General features: G+C 38.6%; 1 protein-coding gene across 6 annotated transcripts in view; it reads left to right on the top strand.

Annotated features, from left to right (window-relative positions):
* ARMC8 (armadillo repeat containing 8) overlaps positions 1–23,584 on the top strand; it is a 109,144-nt gene that overhangs the window by 60,804 nt on the left and 24,756 nt on the right. For all 6 annotated transcript variants that reach the window (XM_027545299.1, XM_027545301.1, XM_027545292.1 and 3 more), the window contains 3 exons: positions 1,964–2,059; positions 21,298–21,380; positions 21,692–21,773. In XM_027545299.1, the coding sequence (XP_027401100.1) occupies positions 1,964–2,059; positions 21,298–21,380; positions 21,692–21,773 (261 nt within the window). The remainder of the gene's footprint in view (positions 1–1,963; positions 2,060–21,297; positions 21,381–21,691; positions 21,774–23,584) is intronic.

Genomic DNA, 23,584 nt, shown 5'->3' with positions numbered 1-23,584 from the left:
GGTTGGGATGATCCCCTGGAGAAGGGAAAGGCTACCCACTTGAAGTATTCTGGCCTAGAGAATTCTATGGACTGTATAATCCATGGGGTCGCAAAGAATCGGACACGACTAAGCCGCTTTCACTTTCATTTCCCTCAATAGTATTGTTTTTCTGGCAGAAGTGGTAGATTATATTGAGCCATCTTGCCTTGTCTGTTTTCCCTCTGACCACTTGCTCAAACTGACACAGTACTTCTCAGTACAAACATATATGAGCAAGTCCTAACTATAGCCTCATGAACCCCTTTAGTTGACCATCCCAGCAAGGCAAATAGAACACTTTGATGGATACGAGAGTGAACAAACAGTTATAAGAACTTCTAGCCTACATATGTGCAAAACTAACTGGTATATAGATTATCCCTTCTCCTAGGGTTTTTCCATCACAATAAAACTGGAATAATAATGGCTTTTAAAAATCTCCTAAACCTAAGTATTAGTTTGTTTTGTCATCTTTATTTTTGATACAGTGGTTTCTGACATAGAAGTGTGGATACTAGACCGAAAAGGGACTTTTTGCATATTAATAAATGTGTGATTTTCACGATACTTTATTTAAGTCCAAGTCAGTATTCTAGTGAGTTATGACTGGAAAGTAGTTAAGACATAAGAACACATATTTTAGAACTTACACATCAAAATGAATATTGTATATTGGGAGATTCCTCCCATAAACCATCTGTGCCTGCTTTGATCAAGATATTTTTGGAGCTACGTTAAGAATTGCCTTTAGAACCACCCCATCTGAGTTTCAGTTTTTTTTTACTGTGGAGTTTTTGTTGTAGTTGCTACTCTAAATGACATTACCCAGCTGGGTTTCTCCAACTTCACACACAATGACAATTAAAACTCTCTTAGTTGATGAAAATATGTTATTGTCAAGATTTGCTTGCTTGTATGCCATTCAGTTCTTTAGGAATTTTCAAAAGAGGGTCTCAGAATATTATGAACAACACCTACATCTTTGCATAAGGCTGAAGTTTTCCAAGGCAACTTATTTGGGAAAAGTTGCCGTCATTTGGATGAATAAGTTATATCTCTTAGTTGTGAAATTATTTATTGATATGCCTTATAAATTTACTGGTTCGTATTTAGTCACTGAAAGTGTCCTAAGAACATACTTCTTTTTTATCTTTTTGGTAGTTTGGTGATAAATCAGGTATTTGGAAGAACTGATAACTGAGAAAGCCAGTTATGCATGTGAAAGACAGCATTAATTATTTCTTACCAGTAATTTTAATAAATGTATCCCAAAAAAGTCTCCTGAAAACAACTCTCAGATAGCTGTAATAGACAGATGGTAATGATTACCATTTTCTGTTGTTTATTAAGTATTTTTACAAAGATTTTCCTGCTTCTAAAAAGCTTTTTAAATGCTGACATTTGGCTAGCACTATTAATGTTTGGGAAAACCTTCTCAAAGATTGCAGCAGCACTCAAGTTATCAGCTGTATTCTAGGTCTGGAAAGGCCTAAGTATGCCATGTTGGTGAGAGCATTTCAAAGAGCTGGTGGGGAATTCTCTGGTTGTCCAGTGGTTAGAACTCCACGCTTCCATTGCTGGGGGCACAGAGTCAATCTCTGGTTGGGGAACTAAGATTCCACATGCCATGGCCAAAAAAAAAACCAACTGGTGCAAGCAAGCATCGGTGCCACTAAAGAAACTGAATTTTTAGGGCTCAAAGATCACAAAGGTTTTTCATATACTAGTGTTATCACATTTTAGACAGAAGCAAACTGCAAGAATTCCAGGTCTTCCTGACACAGACCCAGTAAGGTCTTAGTCATATGTGAGCCAAACGCCAAAATAACCAGCACTAATATGTTAGTAGCTGTTAAGCATTATTTTTTCTTCAACTCTATTAGTTTTATTGAAAATTTAATTTGTGGACTGGGTTGGAACACATCTTTTTTTCCTCCTGTAGCTTGATCATGACTTAAAGCATGCTCATGAACTTCGCCAGGCTGCATTCAAGCTCTATGCCTCTCTTGGAGCAAACGATGAAGACATCCGGAAGAAGGTGAGTCTGGGAGAGGGGCGTCCCCCAGTCCTGACAGCCAGCAGGCAGGGAGTGACGTCAACCTGAAAGTCGTGGTGAAGAGCACTAACAGTGACTGTTTGAATATAATAAAACAGAGTGACTAAAGGCATAATTGAAGAATGAATGGGACCCGGATTTGGGGGGTTGTTTGTTTTTTTAGAACATAGAGTGGCATGGCCGTGCTGGAATGACAAATAACCGGCGTGCTTTTTTGTGTCATTAATATGGATTATTATGTTGCACATTTTTGCATGTGTTCTGATAAAAACCAATTCTAGCACTGTGAAGCTTCAGATACCTTGAAAGACCTAACACTAGAATTGTAAATGTTATTTATGGAAATCCTTTCCAATGCCATTGAGAAATTCATATCTCTATTGTATATTGTTCTTTGATATGTGGCTTAGTTATGTTTTGATTTTTTTTGCTACTGTGCAAGTTTGATGTGAATAAAATCTTTGTGGAATAATGATTTTATGTTTAGTGAGTGGTCATCTGAATTTTCCAGCTCCCAAAAAATGTATCACTGGTATAGCACCTTATGTTATTGCAGTCTAGTCCAACACTGAGCTCATGTTCTTCATGAGAATAGTTCTAAGCAGGGAGTAAAGTATTGTAAGCTCTGATCTGGCTCCCTCTACAGACCAAAATGCTGGAGCTTACTACACACAAAAATGTATAATCTAATAAATTATACACAAGACTTTAGGAACATCAGTAAATTAATTCATATGTTCTGTCTTGATGAACCATAGCAGAAAGCAAAATGTGGCAGTTTACTAAATCTTCCCATCCTGTGTATTGGTATTTTAAGGAGCCCTGAGAGAGAAATCACAAGTGTTGGGACTTTAACATGATTTAGAGAGGTAATTTGGGCTTGTAGAGAGAGAAGTATGTAATTAACTATAGGTTTATTAAAATAAATTGGACCACTGTTGGAGATAATTGAAATTAATAGCAGTAAGATTAGATATGTAAGTAGCTTTGATTTAAAATCTGTGCAGAAAACACAACTAAGCTGAATGTTTTCCATGTACCTCAATTTAGTTCAGTTAACAAGATGTTTTTGACTTGATATGTTTTAGTAAATATCTATGAAAATCCTTTTCAACACCTCTAAGCTTTAATTTGTAAACTGTTACTTCAAGGCAGACATACTAGTGGTATGATATTCCCTCTGTCTAAGCATGATTTATGGATATTGATGTTCATATGTTTCATTCAGTTTAGGAACATGGTATGTTGCCAAGGGGAGAGGCTTCTATGGCAATTCATATAGATAAAACATTCTAAAAATTGACGTGGACTATGTAACTTAAATACATAATGATTTGTTTGGGGATGGTTTAGTAGGGCCCAATGGAAAGAGAAGTATTTTACCCATTCTTTTAGCTCAAGAAGGCCATGCCATGGACTGAAAGGGAGATAGATAGATGGACCATAATGAGGGGAAATAGGATGTCCATTTGTACTTCTTTGTACTTTTTTGTTAATAAACTATTGTTTTGGAATTAATGACTTTAATTTGTGATATCGTGTTCTAGAAATACAACATAACAGTCTGGTGATTAGTAGTCTAAACTTGTATTTATAATGTGTATAATTTCCTGGTAAGGCTAAATCCTGATAATTGCTGTAGAAAGATGACAAATAAAGAATAAGTTATAATTATTATAGTTTTTTTTGTGTGTGCTGAAGAAAAGATACTGTGGTATGCTGATGTGATGGGGATTCTATAGAGTTTTTAGGAAGATATTTAACTTCTGGGGAATTAAGTGAATAATTTACAGTTCATAGCAACTACTGAAGAGAGAAATTGTAAACTGAAAAATATAAAATAATTTTGTGATAAAATCTGCATGAAAACAGTTCCTAGTGGAGAATTCTTATTTTCAGTGTATAAAAAATGATAAATGATAACTCTTCCTTTGAATGCATTTATTTCTATTCTATTTTTTGTTGAAATAATTATTTGGATAGATTTTTATTTACTTTCTCTATGAAATATTTATTTACTTTTTGCACTTATGCCTTAATGAACTTTGATTGTATTTCATTTTTTGGTGTAGATTCTTGAAGTACAATGTTTATTATTGTTTTATTTTTGATGCAATTTTCATACATGCCAAGATGGAATTTTAGTTTACTGAGTTAATGAGTGGGTAATCTCTGAAAGAGATTTCAAGGACTGTAGACCTATTTCCACCCCCTCCTTTTCCCTCACCCCAAATAAAAGCAACAAAAAGGCTTTATGTTTGCTCCAGGATACAAATAAGAGGTGTTCAATTGGTCTGCCCTTTAAATTGAAGATAGGAATGCGATTCAATAAATATAGGAAGTAACATATATCCCATTGCCTTTTTATGACCAGTTAAGGAAATGAGGCAGAATGAAGAAGAGAAAACTAGACCAGAGAACTAGAGACAGTGAGAGGTATACACAGAAGTAAAGGAGAAAGATACAGGCCTCCTCTCTTCATGGAATTATGGCTCTTTCTATCTTACTGCTTCTAAAGACCTCTTAAGGCCTGCTGTGATTTCATTTCTTGATACCTTCTCTCTGGGCCACACAGAATTAAGCTGAAGACTGAATATGACCTATAGGTCAGAGATGTACCAGTCCTGCTTTGAAGCAGTGTTGGTGTGTTCCCATTAAAAGTAACTGTGTAACAGTCCCAGAACCTCATAAGCACTCAATGAATATTGTTGAATGAATATATATAGAGAGAAATATAGAAATGAAAGTGCAGAAATCATATGCAGAGTGACATTTCCTTTAATACCTCTGGATCTTTTGGTATCCTGTGCAGAACAAAGTCGGTATCCTTATTCCTAGCTTGGCATCCTTTATCACTCTGTGGCATACCTACAAATTTCCTGATTTCCTGTGGTGTCCTGTCAGTGAAAGAGGGTGGAAAGTGTCCTGCGGTGAAAGTCGAAACCATTACCATTAGCTGTGACATGAAGAGGGAGAAGAAGCCCAAGAAAAGATGAAGGACCGCTCAGCTTGACAGCAGATGTGGACTGGCCATATTAAACTTAGATAATTCATGATTTTGCTTAGAGAAAGCAAGGGCAGAGTAGGAATTGAGAGCTCGGTGAAAGAAGGGTCCAGAGCACAATAGCAGTGCCTGCACTGACAACTATGCCAGGTAAAAATTAAGTAAAATGCCAGGTAATCTTTGCCATGGGGAAAGTCTAGTTTCTAATGATAACCTTTACCACATGCTGCTGCTGCTAAGTCGCTTCAGTCATGTCCGACTCTGTGGGACCCCAGAGACGACAGCCCACCAGGCTCCCCCGTCCCTGGGATTCTCCAGGCAAGAACACTGGAGTGGGTTGTCATTTCCTTCTCCAATGCATGAAAGTGAAAAGTGAAAGTGAAGTCGCTCAGTCGTGTCCGACTCCCAGCGACCCCATGGACTGCAGCCTACCAGGCTCCTCCGTCCATGGGATTTTCCGGGCAAGAGTACTGGAGTGGGATGCCATTGCCTTCTCCTTTACCACATAGTAATGCTGACTAAGAAGTGTAAGTTCGGTTAATGGGATGGTAACAAACAAGTTAGAAAACTAACAAATTATTTCAAGTACTGGTATCCCAATCAAAACCCCAGTCAGTTGGTTAAGTCATGCAGAAGCAGCAGTGGCAAACAGTCCTGTAATTGTGAAGTCCATTGTTTTATAACAAAGAACTGCTTTTTTGAAGACCATCTCTTGATTGGTATCTATTGATCATCAATTAGGTTGGAAATTTAAAAGGATTGTCTCTCTTACTTTCTTCAAGGAGGTTATAGAATTTATCAGAAATAGCTAGGAAGTGTAAATTGAGGAAAATTAGGAGTATATTAAATATGAATAAATTAAAATTTAAGGAAATTAATAAACTTAACTAGATGTTATTTTTATTTTTGATAAAACACGTTACAAATGTTAATGTAGTACTTATTGTAGCCTTTGCTCCTTTGAGATATCAGACTAATGGAGCCTTTCAGAAAGCTTTCCTCTTGGATTTTGAGTACTTTTATTTTAGCTGGAGATCTCCTTTATGGAACTAGACTGTAAGCCCCACGAGGGCAGGGATTTTTTAAAATATTTTGTTCCTGACTGTAGTCCCAGCATCTACAATACTATTGAGTGCATAGTTGACACTTAACTAGTATTTGAAGAATAAATGGATGAATGGGAAAAAAAAAAAAACCAAGCAGATAATTGAACCATATTGCAAAATTGGATTGTTAAGCACTGTTAATTGTATTATAAATGGACCTCTCTGCATTAAGAACTTTCATAACTTTTCTAGCAATTCTACGGGTATGTGAAGAGAGGAGATTTAAAATAGAGAAAACCTACATCTGATCATACAGGCAAGGGGTTTCACTATACTTAGCATAGAGGGGGTATAGGAATTTTCTATTTTCAAGAGGCAAACAATTCCAAGGGCATGTCTTGTACTTACTTTGATACAGATCAAAGAGAACATGTTTTATGATATGGTACTTGTTTAATTTTGAAATAATTTTTTACCATTTCTTAGTTTTTTCCTTTCTAAATGTGTGATTTTTAAAGATATATAGCACTCACAAATGTGAATCTGCACAGTTTTTTCCCCTAGGGATAAAAGTATGATTTGATTTATAGAAATTAGCCCAACTCTTAGAAATCAGCCTATTCTGTAAAGTGATATACAACTGGATAAAATAATTCCCAATTAATGAATGTCAGATTTTTATGAAAATCATAATTAATGAAGGTCAGTAATTTAATTCTACATAGATTGATTGAACTGCCTACATTGTATAAATAATGTTAGATGGGTGGAGAGAGGGGGGAAAACAGAAGGTGTGATAAAGAGAAGTAAAGACACAGCCCTAATATTCAGAATTTATAATAAAACCTTAGTAAGTCAGAGAAAAGTAAGGAAATGCCAGTAAGAATTTGCAAGGGGCTCAAAGAATTATTTGGAACCAATTAAAGTGGATATGGTGATATCAGTGGACCTATCCTTGAATCAATTTGGAAATGAATAATTTAATATTTTGATGTTTTCTAAATGCCTGTTCTATCTTCAAGAATCAAAAACACGAAATCTTAAGTTTCTGTTCTTTGTAAGGGGAAAAAGACTAGTCACAGTGGTTTTTACATAACACATGTGAAGAAGGTAGCCAAGGGTGAGATATATTTTCTTTTTAAATAGCAATTTTTTTTCTTAGACAGTTTTTTTGAGAAGTATAGGCAGAGAAAAATGAGGAAAGCAAAAAGAAGATTGAGACTTTGTCTTATACCCTCTTTTTCCTAGCAGAGGAACTTTTATCTGCAGGGACATTTTAGTTTGAGATACAATGTATTTGAAATATCTAGCATGGTGCATGTAGGTGCTCAATAAATGGAAGCATTTGTTAGAATACCTTCCATGAATAATTTTATTGGAAGATTAAAGATAAATATATTTTTAAGTGTATTAGGGAAAAAAATTGAATGATATTGGGGCATAAATAAAAAGGTTTATAGTGAAGACTGCTTTTGTGCTATAAATTTCCAAGACTATTAGTTATTTGTTTTAGTAAAAATAATATAATTCAGAAGCATAGGTCTTTCCTTAGTTTATCTTTTATTAATAAGTTGTCTTCCTACTCTTATATTTTAAAATATATTTAAAATACTCATTTTCAAAACCTTTTTGTTGCTATTCCGTGCCCTCTGAAGCACAAAAACACTTTTGTTTTTCTTGGAGTGAAATAGAATTTACAATATAAATCAATAATTGGTTAAAATCATAGGTAGTAGATGTCTTGAGCAAAGTAAAGAGACCAAATTCTATCTAACTTTATCTAAGTATTAATTATTACTGTCTATGATTACCATAGATGTCATTTCTCCAAAGAATCATCATTCTTCAGAAACCATATCCCAAATGCACATGTTCAAATTTTGAACAAATGTAAATCTTCTGTGTTTTTGAAGTTATATGATTTTAAAGTGTATTTGTAAATTTAGGCCAGTTTTTCTTACTATCTTTTTAATATCTCAAAAATTTAATAAGCACTTCACTTTGAACTTTTTTAATCATTTGTTGTAGCTTTATTTTATTTTATAATTGGTCTTCTGTGTAACAGTATAATTGTACCATGAGTTTATATTTTTAAATATTTTGTGAAGTTCAGTAATTCTAAATGGTTATCTAAAAGGTATACTGTCAAAATTCTGTATTTGTCTCTGCCATGAAATCAGGCAGATGCAGAGAATTCTTTCTAAGCATTAGTCTACATGTTGAAACAAATGCCTTGAACATTTTGAAGGTTTTCGACGGTATCACAGAAATAGCACCCTTCAGGACTTGGTTCTGCTACTGAATAACAACAATTCATTCAGAATTCAGAATTACTTGATTTAATCTGTGGTTAAATTGTTAGTTATCATCTGAAAGCTAATCTACTAAAGAATTTTAAATGAACTCTGCAACACTGATTCATGATGGTAAGTATTTTTTAAAGAGTTCACCATGACAGGACCAGGTTTTGCCACTTGTCCACAGTATTAAGACCCTTGGCCTTCAACATACTGAAAGAAGCAAACCTGGGAGCGATAATGCTATATACATAATAGAGGTATTTATACAATCAAGCAATGAACTTATAGTTTAGACTTTCATTAAATGGAGACATAAAATTGAGAGTTATACTGTTTTTGTGGTATTGTAGTTACATAAATCATTGAATTACAGTTCTTGTTCTTTTTTTCCATAAGAAGTACAAACTGGTTGTTTCATTAGTTGTTTATAATATAATTAAGACAGATGTCTAATAAACCAAGAAATTGGCTAAAATATGGTATATATTAAAGACCATATTACATTATGGTCTATGTAGAGCTAAAATTAGTGACTTGGTTGGATTTTCAAGAATGTTCTATCTAGAAATGAATTAATTGTTTGGGATGATAAAATATTTGTGCAGAAGTAGACCTTGAGAAGATTGAGTTTGTGATGAAGAACCAGAATCAGTGCTGCATACTTCACTATATTGATACTAGCACAGGAGTTGGCAAACTATATCCTGTGGGTACTTATCACCTGTGTAATAATCACCTGTGTAGCCTGTGAGCTAAAAATGGTTTTTGCAGTTTTAAATGGTTGGAAGAAGAAAACCAAAAGAAGAGTAATATTTCCTGACATGAAAAGTAAATTAAATTCTAATTTGTGTCCATAAAGTTTTTCTTCCTCTGTATCTCTTTTCAGCTTTATTGAGGTATAATTGATGAAATATCTATCAAGTTTTATTGGAATATAGCCATGTTGACTTGTTTATGCATTACCTGTGGCTATTTTGCACAATCACATGGCCCAGAAAACCTTAAAGTTTACTATTTGGCCCTTTGCAGAAAAACTTTGCTCACCCTGTGCTAAAACTGCATAGCTAAATAGAAACACCCATAAACCAGTTTGATGAAAAACTGTATTTCTCATTCTCTTCTTCATACTGGACTGTAGAAAGAAATGGGGCCCTACCAAAACCAGAGGGAAGGCGGGGAGGTGGCGGGGGGTGACTTGGAGATCAGTTGTCTGACTTCCTGAAAGAGCGGCATTGTCAAGTGTTGACAGTATGACATTGCCACTGGATGCTGTCCTACGTGCTGTTTCCCTTGTTTGAATGATTTTGGCATGTGACAGATCCCAGACAAATTGGATGGTAATTACGGCTTTTGGTTATGATAGGAAACCTTAGATTCTGTATATTGATTAGCAGAGTTGTCAGAATAAGATTTTTCACCTTGTCAAAGAGAAAAATTAAGATCCATCCAGTTCCATTATTAAGTAAATATCTATTTAGCCCTTACTACATATGAAACATTGTGTTAGGTGTTGTTGGTCAGTCACCTAGTCGTGTCTGACTCTGCGACACCATAGACTGCAGCACCGTGGTATGGGGCATGTAAAAATCATGTAATTCAGATATTTACATCAAGAGATCATCTGTTTGGGAAACCAAACTTAGCAGAACTACCATTTATTGAGCACTTACTGTGTGCTGGGCACTGTGCTGATAAAGGTGCATTAGCACATTATCTCCCTTAAACCTTATACAACCTTGTAAGGTAAGCTGTTGCAGATCAGAAAACAAATGGTTTGACCAAGACCATCCAGCCAATAAGTGGTAGCCCCTAAATTGTGTTCCAGTCTCTCTCACTCCAAAGCCTGTGCTGTTAACCACTTCATTACTTTACTCATCTAAAATTAAATGCCCACTAGAGCCAAATTATGAAATGGCAAGAAATTCCACTGGGAGATATGTGATAGTCTGAAAAAAAAGTGTTCTGAATTCAGAAAACTTAATCATCTGTATTAAGTGGTTGCAAAGTATAAGATTCAGAAAATGTGTTTTTTCTCTCACATAGTTTTTGGTACAGAGTGAATAATGAGATGCATCAGTCACATCCGTTTATTCATGTGGCATTTATGGTATACCTCCTCCTGTATTCCAAGAATAAAGCACTAGACTTGTATGTAGCTTGTGGGAGCCTACAACTTAAAGCAGTTAAGGAACGAGACACTAAATTGCTGTGTAGTAATTCTAGCGCCTCATGTGTGTGTAAAATGTCTCATCTACATTGAAAGCCAGTTTTGCTGTGATCTACCTAGATATGATTAAAATAAGGCTGTAGTTGAAGTCCATTTATATATTATAAAGAAGTTTACTTAAAAGCATTCTCATCCTTTCCTTCTAAGATATTAAGAAATAAAAGATCTCCATATCTGTTTTCCTTCTACATCCACTGAAGATTTAGTTTCTAAGGCCACTATCTTGATATGACTACACTGTAAATTAATATTCTGGAAAGGAAGCATCCAGAGTTAATGATATCATCTCAGAATTTTATCTTATAGACGGCTTCCTTATGGAATAGATTTGAACTTGAGGCAGCATTTTGAAATCTTTTAGTAGTTATCTCTTATCAAGCTATAATGTTCATAACTAGAATGTAAGCTCCATAAATGCAGTACTTGATAGATAACTGTGCTTGTATTTATTGAGTAAATTGTGTATGTCTGGGCATCAGAAGTCAGCCAGCCAACCTGTAGGATATTTAAGACTGTTGCGTGCACAGCTTTGTGCTGAGGAACAGGGACTGAGCAAGCCATTGTGTTGCATGGTTCTTGGGGCAGCACGTCATTCAGACCCCTGAAAAACAGTAGGAGATGGAGGGGAAGTTTCTAGTTCTGTTGTTTGAATACTCACTTATAATGGTTTTGTCTATATGCTAAAATAAAAGTGTAATTCAGCAGCTGTTTAGGTTTTGTTCTGCCATAAAGCTAGTGGTTGAACTTTTAAAATTGAACTCTTATGTGTAGAGAAGTATGTTTTTGACTGAGGAAGTGTTGATCGATTTTTAGATGTTATAAGTATTTCTCACATGCTGTATTTATATTTTTGGTTTCAAGAGAAGGACAGTTTGGGCCAAGAGAGTTCTCCTATTTTTTTCTCTACAGTGTGGAAAAGTTTAGAACTTTGGAGTGTTTCTCTTAAACACTTAACATAAATGAAGTTTCACAGCTGTTAAGAATCTGCCTGCAATGCAAGAGACCCTGGTTCAATTGCTGGGTCGGGAAGATTGCCCGGAGAAGGGATAGGCTATCCATTCCAGTATTCTTGGGCTTCACTGGTGGCTCAGACGATAAAGAATCTGCCTGCAGTATGGGAGATGTGGGTTCAGTCCCTGGGTTGGGAAGATTCCTTAGAGAAGGGAACAGCTACCCACTTCAGTATTGTTGCCTGGAGAATTCCATGGACACTGGAGCCTTGTGGGCTACAATCTATGGGGTCACAAAGAGTTGGACATGACTGAGCTACTTTCACTTTAAGAAGATAAAAAGGTCCAGAGGTAGAAATGACAAAATGCCACTTAAAGAGGCTTAAAAGCAAGAATGAAATACAGAAGGCCCACCCTAAGAACCCCTCCTCTTTGTCCTCCACTCCTAAAGCAGTGATACTGCTCCCAGGCTTGGACCTGCAGGAGAGCTTAGATGTTAATTTAGTTCAATGCCTTCAAGAGAAAGGACCAAAAGGAGGCCCTGCAGACCAACTCTTATGATGTTTGGTTTTTCAGTTTCTCTGGCTGAGAGAACGTATACTATTTCCCCCAACCCTGTCTCCCAAGACTGGGGTTAGAGAAGTTTGGTATGAATGTGGAAATGAAGAACCATGGAAGACTGAGAGAAGGGAAGAAATGCCTTGTAAAATGTTTACTGAGACTCTAGGATATAGTTTTGATCAGTAATCTGTCTTTAGAGAAAGTGAAAGTAAAGTCGCTCAGTCGTGTCCGACTCTTTGCGACCCCATGGACTGTAGCCTACCAGGCTCCTCAGTCCGTGGGATTTTCCAGGCAAGAATACTGGAGTCAGTTGCCATTTCCTTCTCCAGGGGATCTTCCCGACCCAGGGATCGAACCCAGGTCTCCCACGTTGTAGGCAGACGCTTTACCGTCTGAGCTGAAACTGTGTATATTTTAGAGAAAAAAAAAGTCTCCGGTAAAAAATTACCCTTTTTTCTTTAAATATTTGCTAGAGGAAAATGTCAGAAAATCTTGTATGGAGCAGTGGCAAAAATATGACAGAATAGGCTGTAGTTGGGGAAAACCTGCAGGTCTCATCCAGAGCACGTAGGGCTTGCAGCCTGAGAACAGTAGAATATTAGTCTGTTTAGTTGGTATCTGCTGAAGCTGGGTCCTGCTTCTAGAATGGAGAGCAGATTATAAGGGAATTGAATTTCACAGTCAGTACAACTCACTCTTGTGGTTTCTTCAGTGTTCTCTTAACTTTTCTTCATTGACTTGCAACCTCTCTGATCCTTGGCATTTATACTCCCAACCCAGGCTGAATGATTTGTCATTTTTCTTTCATGTAGGTGTTGTGAATTAGACCTTTTCTGTTATCTTTGTCTAGCTTATTAGCAATGCCCTTTCTTGCCTTGTGTAGTATATATTAATCTTTATTGGCCTAGGATGTCAATAGGTAATCTGTAGTTCCTACAACCCTGAAAACTTTTAAGTTCTCTTCATTCCTAATTTTCAAACTCAGGCCTCAGCCTCATAACTGAGGCTAAGCAAATATCTCATCCTTAAGCACAGTGAGCAGAAAGGCCCTCAAACTAGAAGCCAGAAAATCAGGTGGAATTGTCTTGCCCCAAATTTGCCTTTTGCCTAGAGAACCTGAATCAGTGACTTAATCTTTCTGAACTTCAAAGACCTCATTGTCAATAAAGAAGTTTATTTCTAAGACCTCTGTAGATTTTTAAACCTTTACAGAGTTTATTTCCAAAATCTGTGTAGATTTGAACATTATTCAAGTAAAAATTAACAGCCATAAGTTCATTTAGTTCTTTCAGAGAGTTATGTCTGCTGCCATTAATGCCACGAGAATTCAGTAAGAGGGTTGGGTTTCCAGTTGAACCTGTTTAAGAGCTAGCATTGCAGCTGTCCTTGCTTGATTCATGGAAGGCCATGTACTTTGGGGGATTTAGTTTGTTTTGCTTTGTTTTAATAAAGGAGTAATGGCATGAGGATGTACTCAGGAGTTATAAATATTAAGTGCTCGAGCATTTCCATGATATGCATGGCAGCATATCCTTTAGTTAAAGTATTCTGTGGCAAAATCAGTATGCTCACATCCTAAAACCTAGGAAAAGTTTGATTTTCTACTTGTAGGAACAGATCCCTCCCCAGTCCGCTGCAAATGCTACTCAGTCTACCAGATCAGCTGGCTGTACTTACCTCACTCCAGTGTTTACTTCGTTATCTCTTAACCCCTCTTCATCCTCCTAGCCTTTACCTCATTTCCAAAGCCAGCCAACTCCACTGTCATCTGATCTTGTGTTCACAGGGCTCATCTTTTAAAAAGATAACTTAGATGAGGGGCTGGACCTTATGTAAATGGCTCCAAGTAGGAAGACCCAAGTGTGTGCCCTGAGACTGACACTTGTGACACTGAAGTGTTGACATAGCAAGTTCAGGGCTCTTGTAGATCCTTTTTCCTTGCCAGACCTACTTTTTCTCCCTGACCTCCTTGTGCTACAGTCTGCTTGACTGCTTGGTCCTTGCTGCTTTAACTAGACTTTCTGGATTTGATACTTTATCATCTTAGATGGCAGTGTCTTCTGACTTAAAAGTTTGATTCCAAGTCTTCACTCTTTCTGGACAGTTCTGTTTTGTTATCCTCTGTTGGAACTCTTTCTAGGAACCTTTCACGGAAGCCCATTTGGAATTGTGTTTATCTGGCCATTGTGCACATTAGCATAAATAACTGAGCCCACCTGCTTTGAATTGTCTAAGAAGTTTGGTGATGCCGCTAAGAATCTGCCTGGTTTCCATTTCCACATCTTCATCTAATTTCATCAAGTTCAAAGTCCACTCTGAAGTTTGCAGTACTTGGAAAATGCTTCATCCTGGATCGTGCTGGAAGAGTAGCTGTGTCTTGTTTTGTTTCTGTTTTGTTTTTAGCTCTCTGACCCTTCAGTTCTTCAGTTTTCTGAGAAAGAGGTGGTTTATGACTTGGCCACAACTAAGTCATAGATCCACTAGAGCTCATGGAGGGCTGGGGAATTCCCTTGTAAGCCAAGGCCACATAGGGTTGCAAAGAGTCTGACATGACTGAGCGACTTTTACTTTCACCTTTAACTTGGTAATATTCCCATGTATGCCATGCACCTCTGCCTTAGGATAATCTGGGTTCCACATTTTCCCCCTGACCTGCTAGGCTGACCCCTTCTCTCCCCCAGGCCATAGGGATCTCCTGTCCCAAAACAGGGGCCTCACATGCTATTCCAATAGATCTTCATCTGCCCCTATGAGAGCTCCAATGTCAGAGACAAAAAGCTTATCAAAAGCATGTAGTGATGAAGACACCAGCAGAGGGTACATAGCACCTAGCCCACAGACCTCAAATGTGGTCAGTTTGGGGTACAGCATTTTTTATATGCTTTAATTCTGTAGTTAAAGGTACAAACCAGTCCCCTTGAAGAGCAGGGAAAGAGAGATGACTCCACTCTGAGAATTCAGTCCGTTACTAATACTCCTCCTGGCCAGACGCAATGTCTGTGTATCTTTCTCTCAGAGCAGATTCAACAAGCTATGCCACAGGGCATATTTGCTGAGCTATGGTGAGGAATCTCCAAGAACCATGAGGTAGAACAACTTCAGACCCCACTTGTCATTGCTCTTATACCTGGAAAGACGTAAAGATCCTTTGCAGGGACTAGGACTGGCTGTCCATCATTATTAACTCTACAGCACAGTACTAGGGTTGTTGAAAGACACCTTGGAGAATGTGTTTTATTGTATTTGGCTTTCCAGCCCCACATCTGAGAAGCTATCCAGTGCTTTGTTAGACTTCACGTGGGTCAGAGAGCTACTGTGGCAGTGGCCACTGCCAACTCCTTCCCAGGTGACCTGAAAATTGTTTCTCTGGATTTGATTCCAAACTTTTTCCTACCTCCAAGAAGCAACAGTTAGACCCAGACATGGAACAACAGACTGGCTCCAAACTGGAAAAGGAGTATGTCAAGGCTGTATATTGTCACCCTGCTTATTTAACTTATATGCAGAGTACATCATGAAAAATGCCAGGCTGGATGAAGCACAAGCTGGAATCAAGATTCCTGGGAGAAATATCAATAACCTCAAATACAGAGATGACACCACCCTTACGGCAGAAAGTGAATAAGAACTAAAGAGCCTCTTGATGAAAGTGAAAGAGGAGAGTGAAAAAGCTGGCTTAAAACTCAACATTCAGAAAACAAAGATCATGGCATCCGGTCCCATCACTTCATGGCAAATAGATGGGGAAGCAATGGAAACAGTGACAGACTTTATTTTCTTGGGCTCCAAAATCACTGCAGATCGTGACTGCAGCCATGAAATTAAAACACTTAACTCTTTGGAAGAAAAGCTATGACCAACCTAGACAGCGTATTAAAAAGCAGAGACTACTTTGCCAACAAAGGTCCGTCTAGTGAAAGCTATGGTTTTTCCAGTAGAGTTGGACTATAAAGAAAGCTGAGCACTGAAGAATTGTTGCTTTTGAACTGTGGTGTTGGAGAAGACTCTTGAGAGTCCCTTGGACAGCAAGGAGATCCAACCAGTCAATTCTGAAGGAAACGAATCCTGAATATTCATTGGAAGGACTGATGTTGAAGCTGAAACTCCAATACTTTGGCCACCTGATGCGAAGAATTGACTCACTGGAAAAGACCCTGATGCTGGGAAAGATTGAAGGTGGGAGGAGAAGGAGGTGACAGAGGTTGAGATGGTTGTATGGCATCACCGATTCAATGGACATGAGTTTGAGCAAGCTCCAGGAGTTGGTGATGGACAGGGAGGCCTGGTGTGCCACAGTCCATGGGGTTGCAGAGTCGGACACAACTGAGCAACTGAACTGAACAGAATCACATTTTAATCCTCATTTTGGTTAGTGTATTCACTACAGTGCTCCTTTTATCCCTGCATAGATGTCTCAGTATGCTCAAGGCTACAATTGCAGTTAGATCCTTTTGCTCATTCATGTAGCCTCTCAGGGCACTCTTTGGAGTTTGAAACCTAAATTCATTCACATTCTGACTTTGCATCATTTTTACCCACTTGCTCCCCGACTGATACCTTAATGGAAAAGGTAGGTCAGACACTTAAGTAGTGTGCTCTCTGGAACCCTAGGAGGGTTCCGCTATGATGAATTTAGTTACAAATCTGGGCCTCCTACTGCAGACATGTTGATAGACTATGACCAATAGTCTGAAGGGAATATACTTCCAGATAGTTCTACTACTTGATATCCTAAATCAGGAGCGAGGTTTTCCATCTACCTTAAAGCTCCCCTCTATCCCCGAAGTGTTAGCCATCACACCCCCCAGGAAACTTGAAAGAAAGTTCAAAGCTCCACTCTATGTCTCAGTGACTGACCACTAGCACAGTTCTCCAGTGTTCTCTGGTCTGAGCCAGAACATTTTCTGCTCGAATTAATGTCCACTTCCCAGTTGATAATAGAACTCCCACTCTTAAGAATGGGCGTTTTTCCTACTTACCTTTTGTACTTATTTCACTCTGTTTGCCTTAGACCTATGACTTGTGTCATTCCTAAAGTGCTCTTACTGACATAGATTCAAGTGCCATGGCACTCATTAAATAGTTGATTGCACTTGCTTATTCAACACTATAAGTTTATTGGGAACAAGGGCTCTCTCTCCTCCATCACTGTATCTTCAAGTTTTAAAACCATGCCTAGCACTCAGGGGGCACGCAGATATTTGCTGAATAGATAAATGCGGGCATGTAAATAGGAGCTGTGTCCTGTTTGCCCTTCCTTGCCTGCTCCCTGATTTTGTCCCCCTGTCCTGCACTATCTCCATTCTCTTCTAACCAACCTGGCTCCCCATGTCATTTCTGAACATCACTGCAGTTTTGCCCAGACAGACTTATACAATTTTTATTTCCCTAACTTCAAAGAATTGGAAGTAAAATAATTATTGTTGCATCCCCTCATTTTCCTGAAGGCCCAGAGAGGTCAAGCGAGTTGCTCAGACGCAGGAATGGATCTGTATGTCTACATGACTACTACACCTGTCCTGTGCCTTGGCAGATTTCCATCTTTGGTGGGATGTGGCCGATAAATATTGTCCAGGAGCCTCTAACACGTCTGTATTTACTGTGCCCAGGTTTCTTAAGCAGCAGAGCCAGTCTAATAGTATTTCTCGGGTCTTGGAGCGTAATCAGGTGTCCCTGCCCCTGCGCCTTTCCCAGCCCTCAACACTTTATTTTCTGGTAATGTGATTACACTCAATACAGGGAACTGTTTCTCCCAAGTTATCCCTTCTTATTCTTAAGTAGGAATTACTTCCCAAGTCATGGAGGAGCTTTGGGACTTCTGCATCTAGCTGTTCAGTGCCCAGAGTTTTGCCCCAACTTCTAATCTCCTTCCCGTGCCGAAGGCCCGTGGTTTGGCCTTGCCTTTGTCAAGAACAGTGGCTAGTGCCTGATTAAAGGGACCTGTCAGTCAAGCAGTCTTTGACAGTTGCTGTAGCACAGAAGATTAGATAACTTGGGAAAGGCTGTAATCCCAAAGAAATAATAATAAGGTCCTAATAAGTTTATTGGAGTGAGATCAGTAAGAGAATGAATAAAAGGTGTAGAGTGCAAAATCACTTGATTGGGTGTTCAGGAAGAGATGAAATCAGAATTAACAAATGTAGCGCCTGGGTGATGGGGAGAATAATAACACCTTTAACAGAGTGACAGAGACAGACATGAGGAACGAGCACATTTAGGAGGGAAGATAACTCAGTGTGGGACATAATGGGTTAGATTTCATGGAAACTAAGTTTGCATTGAGCAGGCAGTTAGGAATATGAAGCTAAAGTTCAGGAAAAGGAAGTATCCATATCAAGCTGATTTCAAAGTCACAGCCTTTTCATTTATGTAGAGTGAGGATGAACAGAGCTTTGGGACCATTTAAGGAAGGGAAGGGGTGAAAAGTCTAAAGTTTGGGCACTTACGTCTTTTAAATAGAAGTGGGAATGGGCAGTGGGGCAGACGTAGGAAGGGGACTCAGTGGGGTAGAGCAGAGTAAAGATTGAAGAAGAGGAGTGGAGAAGCGAGAAGGGCTTTGAGCTGGAAGTACCCAGCCTCAACAGGAGTGAAGAAAAGTATGGAGACATGTTAATGAGAAGAAGGAAGTTGAGGCAACTTGTGTCCCAGAAAGAAAGCAGTGTCCCTGGAGAATGAGGTGAGCACAGAAGGACTGAGGGTATGAGGGAGAATAGAAGCACTAGAAGGAGGAGATAAACATTGTGAGAAAAACGGTGTCTCCTGCAGCGGAGTGCGAGGCTCATGGGCCCACCGTGAGCCAGGGTGGCATGCCCTGGGACCAGGCAGGCAGGGTTGGTGGGTTTTTTATTCTAATATCAGCAGGGTTTTTTGTTTGTTTATTTTTAATTGGAGGAAAATTGCTTTACAATGTTCTTGGTTTCTGCCATACAACAACAAGAATCAGCCATTAAGTATACATAAGTTGCCTCCCTCCTGAGCCTCTCTCTCCTCCCCGCATTCCACCCCTCTCAGCCATCACAGAGTGCCAGGCTGGGGTCCCTGTGCTATACAGCAGCTTCCCACTAGTAATCTGTTTTACACATAATAGAATGTATATGTCATTGTTACTTTTTCCATTCGTCCCACCCACTCCTTTCCTTGCTGTGTCTGCAAGTCTGTTCTCTACATCTGCATCTCCACTGCTTCCCTGCAAATAGTTTTCATCAGTACCATTTTTCTAGATCCCATATTTGTGTGTTAATATACAGTATTTGTTTTTGTCTTTCTGATTTCACTCTGTATAACAGGCTCTAGGCTCATCCACCTCACTACCACTGACTCAAATTTGTTCCTTTTTATGGCTGAGTAATATTCTCTTGTATATATGTACCATATCTTCTTTATCCATTCATCTTTCTGTGAATATCTAAGTTGCTTCCATGTCCTAGCTATTGTAAATAGTCAGCATTTTGGGATCTGCAACAGAACTGAGTGGTGGGAGGACAGTGGAAAGGAGTCTAATTAATATGTGGAGTATCTGAGCATGACATCCAGGTCAAAGAGAAGATATATGAGGGTCAGGTTGATAGACAGTGAGAAGGGTGGTGTTCAGGGGCTGGAGATGACAGGGAGGACACAAAGGTAAGGATGAGATGAGGTCTGATCTAGGCTGAGAAATAGATCAACATGTAAGTTTTCATCAGCCACTTTGGAACCTGCAAATCATTACTTTTTTTTTCTTTTTTAAAATGAGCATTCCTCCTGCCCTATGACTGCAGTGTGGTTGCCTGTTCTTAATAGTCGATGGTCTTTCTCCCAGGCACCGTTCATTTCAATTCTTCTCGTCCCGTTTGGCTTGAACATCCTGAGATTTCCCCCAGGCACCGTTCATTTCAATTCTTCTCGTCCCGTTTGGCTTGAACATCCTGAGATTTCCCATCCTGTCCTGTTCTGAGGGCAGGCTTCTAACGCCTCTCATTTTAGCGTAGGTCAGTGGCGCTCAACCTTGCTGCACACTGGACTCTGAGGAGCTTTCTAAAAACATACGGGTGCCTGGGCCCAGCACAGAGAATCCGATTTAATTGGCCTGGGAATTTGTTAAACTCCACAGGTGATCTTTGTACGTGTTTGCCCAACCGGGTGTTCTCCCGGGTGAAAATAATGACTCCAGTTGTGTTGCCCGCACTGGGAGCTACCTGATGAGCACAGACCCACCCCTTCTCTAACCATGGCAGTATTACAAGTGTGGCTGCGCATGAGGACTCCAGAGTCTGATGCCTGGATTCCTATCTCAGCTCTGTGATGCTAGGCAAACTCTCAGTTATCTAGAATCCTCAATTTCCTAATGTGCTGATGGGGAATAATAATGCCTACAAAAGGCTTAATTCTCAGAATGTAACATACTTACTAGCACAATGCCTGCCACATAGAAGTGCTCAACAAATAGTAGTTGTTTTTGTTAATATTTGTGTTGTGATTGCATTAGCTTTTTTTCTAATATGCTGTTTTTTCATAGGACCACACAAATTAATTTCTTCCACATACTATTTTGTGCCTCTACATTGGAAAATCATAGGCTTTCTTTTTCCTAAATTTAAAAAATAATAAAGCTTCATGACTGTAATGATTACAAGTAGCAGGACTTAGTGCTACAATGAAAGTTGGCAAAGATTACTTTTCTAAATATTTAGCTTAGTTTCAGTTTGCTTGGTAAGAGAGTGGCCACAGGATGGCTCTGTGAGAAACCCACAGATTTCTTAAGGACTGAGTGTGGACCATGATTTTTCGAGAAATTCACTCTGGCAGGAACCTGCCCAATGGTAGTTCAGTTATATCTTGCTTTTTCTCAAAACTATTTATGCAACACCACCACAATATTTATCACATGTAATTATTGTTTTAAGTGTCTTTAAAAATAAAGAAAACATAATCTGCCCTTTACGCCTACCATTCCGCCTGGCAGTTCCTTGGTGGGGTAGTCACACCTTTCTGATCAGCTGTCTGCCCCCACTGCAAAGTGATTGTTCCAGAGGCCAAAACTCTTGCTAAAAACAGCATTAAGCGTAAAATGGACATTAACATACTTGCATTTACAAGCAGTGAAGTTTGTCATCTTCGTGTTGTTATTTATGCAGCATTAACCTTTTTCTCCAGATCATTGACACTGAAAATATGATGGACCGAATTGTGACTGGCTTGTCTGAGTCTAGTGTCAAGGTGCGGTTAGCTGCCGTCAGGTATGAGCTTTAAATGGCCTGAATAAAAATCCTTTGCCATGTGTTTAACCTTTTTCCTTTCCGGACCTTCACCGAGTAAGCACAGAATCCAAATGTTACTTGACAGTATTCTCAGGTGAATTCATACAGTGTGTAACACTATTTAACAGAGAAACTAGCTTGAAAAGCCCATGAAGTCCTGAAGTAGTTGAATTAACGCTGTGTGTAGATAAACTTGAAATGTATATTAGTAATTGTGCAATGCCCAGCAGTGTGTTTTAAAAGGAAAAGTTTTGGCTTCTTGTGAAGCTAATTTTGATTATTCTTTGTAGATGTTTGCACAGTTTATCTAGATCTGTGCAGCAGCTTCGAACCAGTTTCCAGGATCATGCCGTGTGGAAACCTTTAATGAAGGTAAGAAGAAAACATCAAGTCCACACCTATTCCCGCAGAGCCATTAGTGGGCAAGGTAGCTGACAGCTCTCCCTGACCTAGGAGTGTGTCTGATTTTTATGTTAAAGCGTTGTGAACATTTACCTCCTCCGATCTATGTTCTAAGCCTCTTTAGAACAGGCGGACTGTGTTTCTGAGGTCAGCATCTCGTGTGACAAGGGAAGTCCACACCTGGCTTTCTTGCATTAAATAAAACTTCAGTTATTCATCGGATCTTCCTCCGTGACTAGTATTACACTTTAGACTTAGATCCAGAGTTATCTTTGTGATTTTTAGTTGTTAAAAAAGAAAGGAATCAGCCATTTACAGATATAACCTGTTCTTAGTCTTTTGGCACTCCCTTAATATTTTTAAAAAGTTGTTACTTCCTGCCTCTCCATTCCAGAAAGACTTCTTTGTTAAGACCTAAAGGTCTTTCCTTTGAGGGTACACACACAAAAAAGGGTGGTTTAGGTGAAAGAATTATCTGAATTGAGACTTAGAATATGCATCAGGTTTCTGCTAATAATGTTATCCCTCATACATTACAGAACCACAGGTCACTGTGGTCTCACCATCTTTTTTCTTTTTTTTTAAGCAACTGTATACTTTGCGTTTGATCTGCAGATTTTTTTTGTCTAAGTTTTTTGCTTTTTGTTTTGCTTTTTAGTACCTACTGTGAAAGCCTCTGGGCACAGTAAGTCTACCAAAAATTTGTACTACAGAGCTCTTGCCCTCAGCTTAAAGCCTCAGTTACAGTAGAGGCTTCTGTGTGGTAGACTTAGTCAGAATAGTCGGGGGAGGCTTCTGTCAGATTATAAAGTGACTTTGAAGGCAGAAGGAAGGCAGGAGGATTTCCTAGAGAGGAATAGCCTGAAGAGCAGAAACATTACATGTGGTGTGTGAAGGAGGACTGAGCCGCCTTCAGGACTGTGGTGGAGGGTGCGCCGTGGGCACCGGGTGGAAGCTGGGCACCAGCTGGAAGGGTTGGGCCAGTGCCTTCCCCAGGAAAGGGAGTTTACTGTTGCCACTCTTTCTTGTTCTTAGATTTCACCTTTTTTTGTAGCAGCTTCATCTTAGTTTATTGATTCTGTCCATTCAAGATTTTTTTTTAAGTGCTCTACTATTTCCCAAAATAGCTTCCAGATATTTTCTCTGGAGCCATTGCTCATTGCTCATTCTGATTGCTCAGCTTAGTACCCCTCTATCATATGAATCAGAAGTGGTTTCTGACTAGTTCTGCCTGGGCACAAGTTGGGTGAGCAGTCTAAAAGGATTTGTGCACTTGGGTACATGTGGGTATAATTACCATCAAACTATTACTGTTTTGCACATTTAAAGTATAGTATTAAATCCCTGAAAGTAAATGAGTGATTTATTTCAGGTACTTTTAGGTTTTTTTTAGTTCAGAGATTGCTTGCATGTCTATTGATTCTTTTCCCCCTTTTTCTTGTCTGTTGTTTTTAAATGTTGATTAGCAAACTATAGAAGAGTAGGCATTCAGTTTTAACTAAAACTTTCATTTGTGGATTATTTTTTGTTCTTATTTTGGTGAAATTCTATTTGGTCAGTGTTGGATGTCAGCTTCTAAATTTCGTATGTTATATCTGATACTGCTTTCAAGAATTTCTTGAATTTTTCTAGCATGTCTTCTGTTTTATCATTTAGTGTTATCTAATTTGAGAATAAAACTTGGTAAAAGCACATGAATCTCTGTAAAACAAATAATATTTTTTTAAATGAATCATAAAAGTAAAGCAACTTTGTGAAACAAGTAGTAACTATTTATTAAT

The sequence above is a fragment of the Bos indicus x Bos taurus genome, chromosome 1 (assembly GCF_003369695.1).
Source record: "Bos indicus x Bos taurus breed Angus x Brahman F1 hybrid chromosome 1, Bos_hybrid_MaternalHap_v2.0, whole genome shotgun sequence".
Taxonomy (NCBI): Eukaryota; Metazoa; Chordata; class Mammalia; order Artiodactyla; family Bovidae; genus Bos; species Bos indicus x Bos taurus.
Note: the sequence above shows the minus strand (reverse complement) of the source record. Positions and strands in the feature narration are given on the sequence as shown.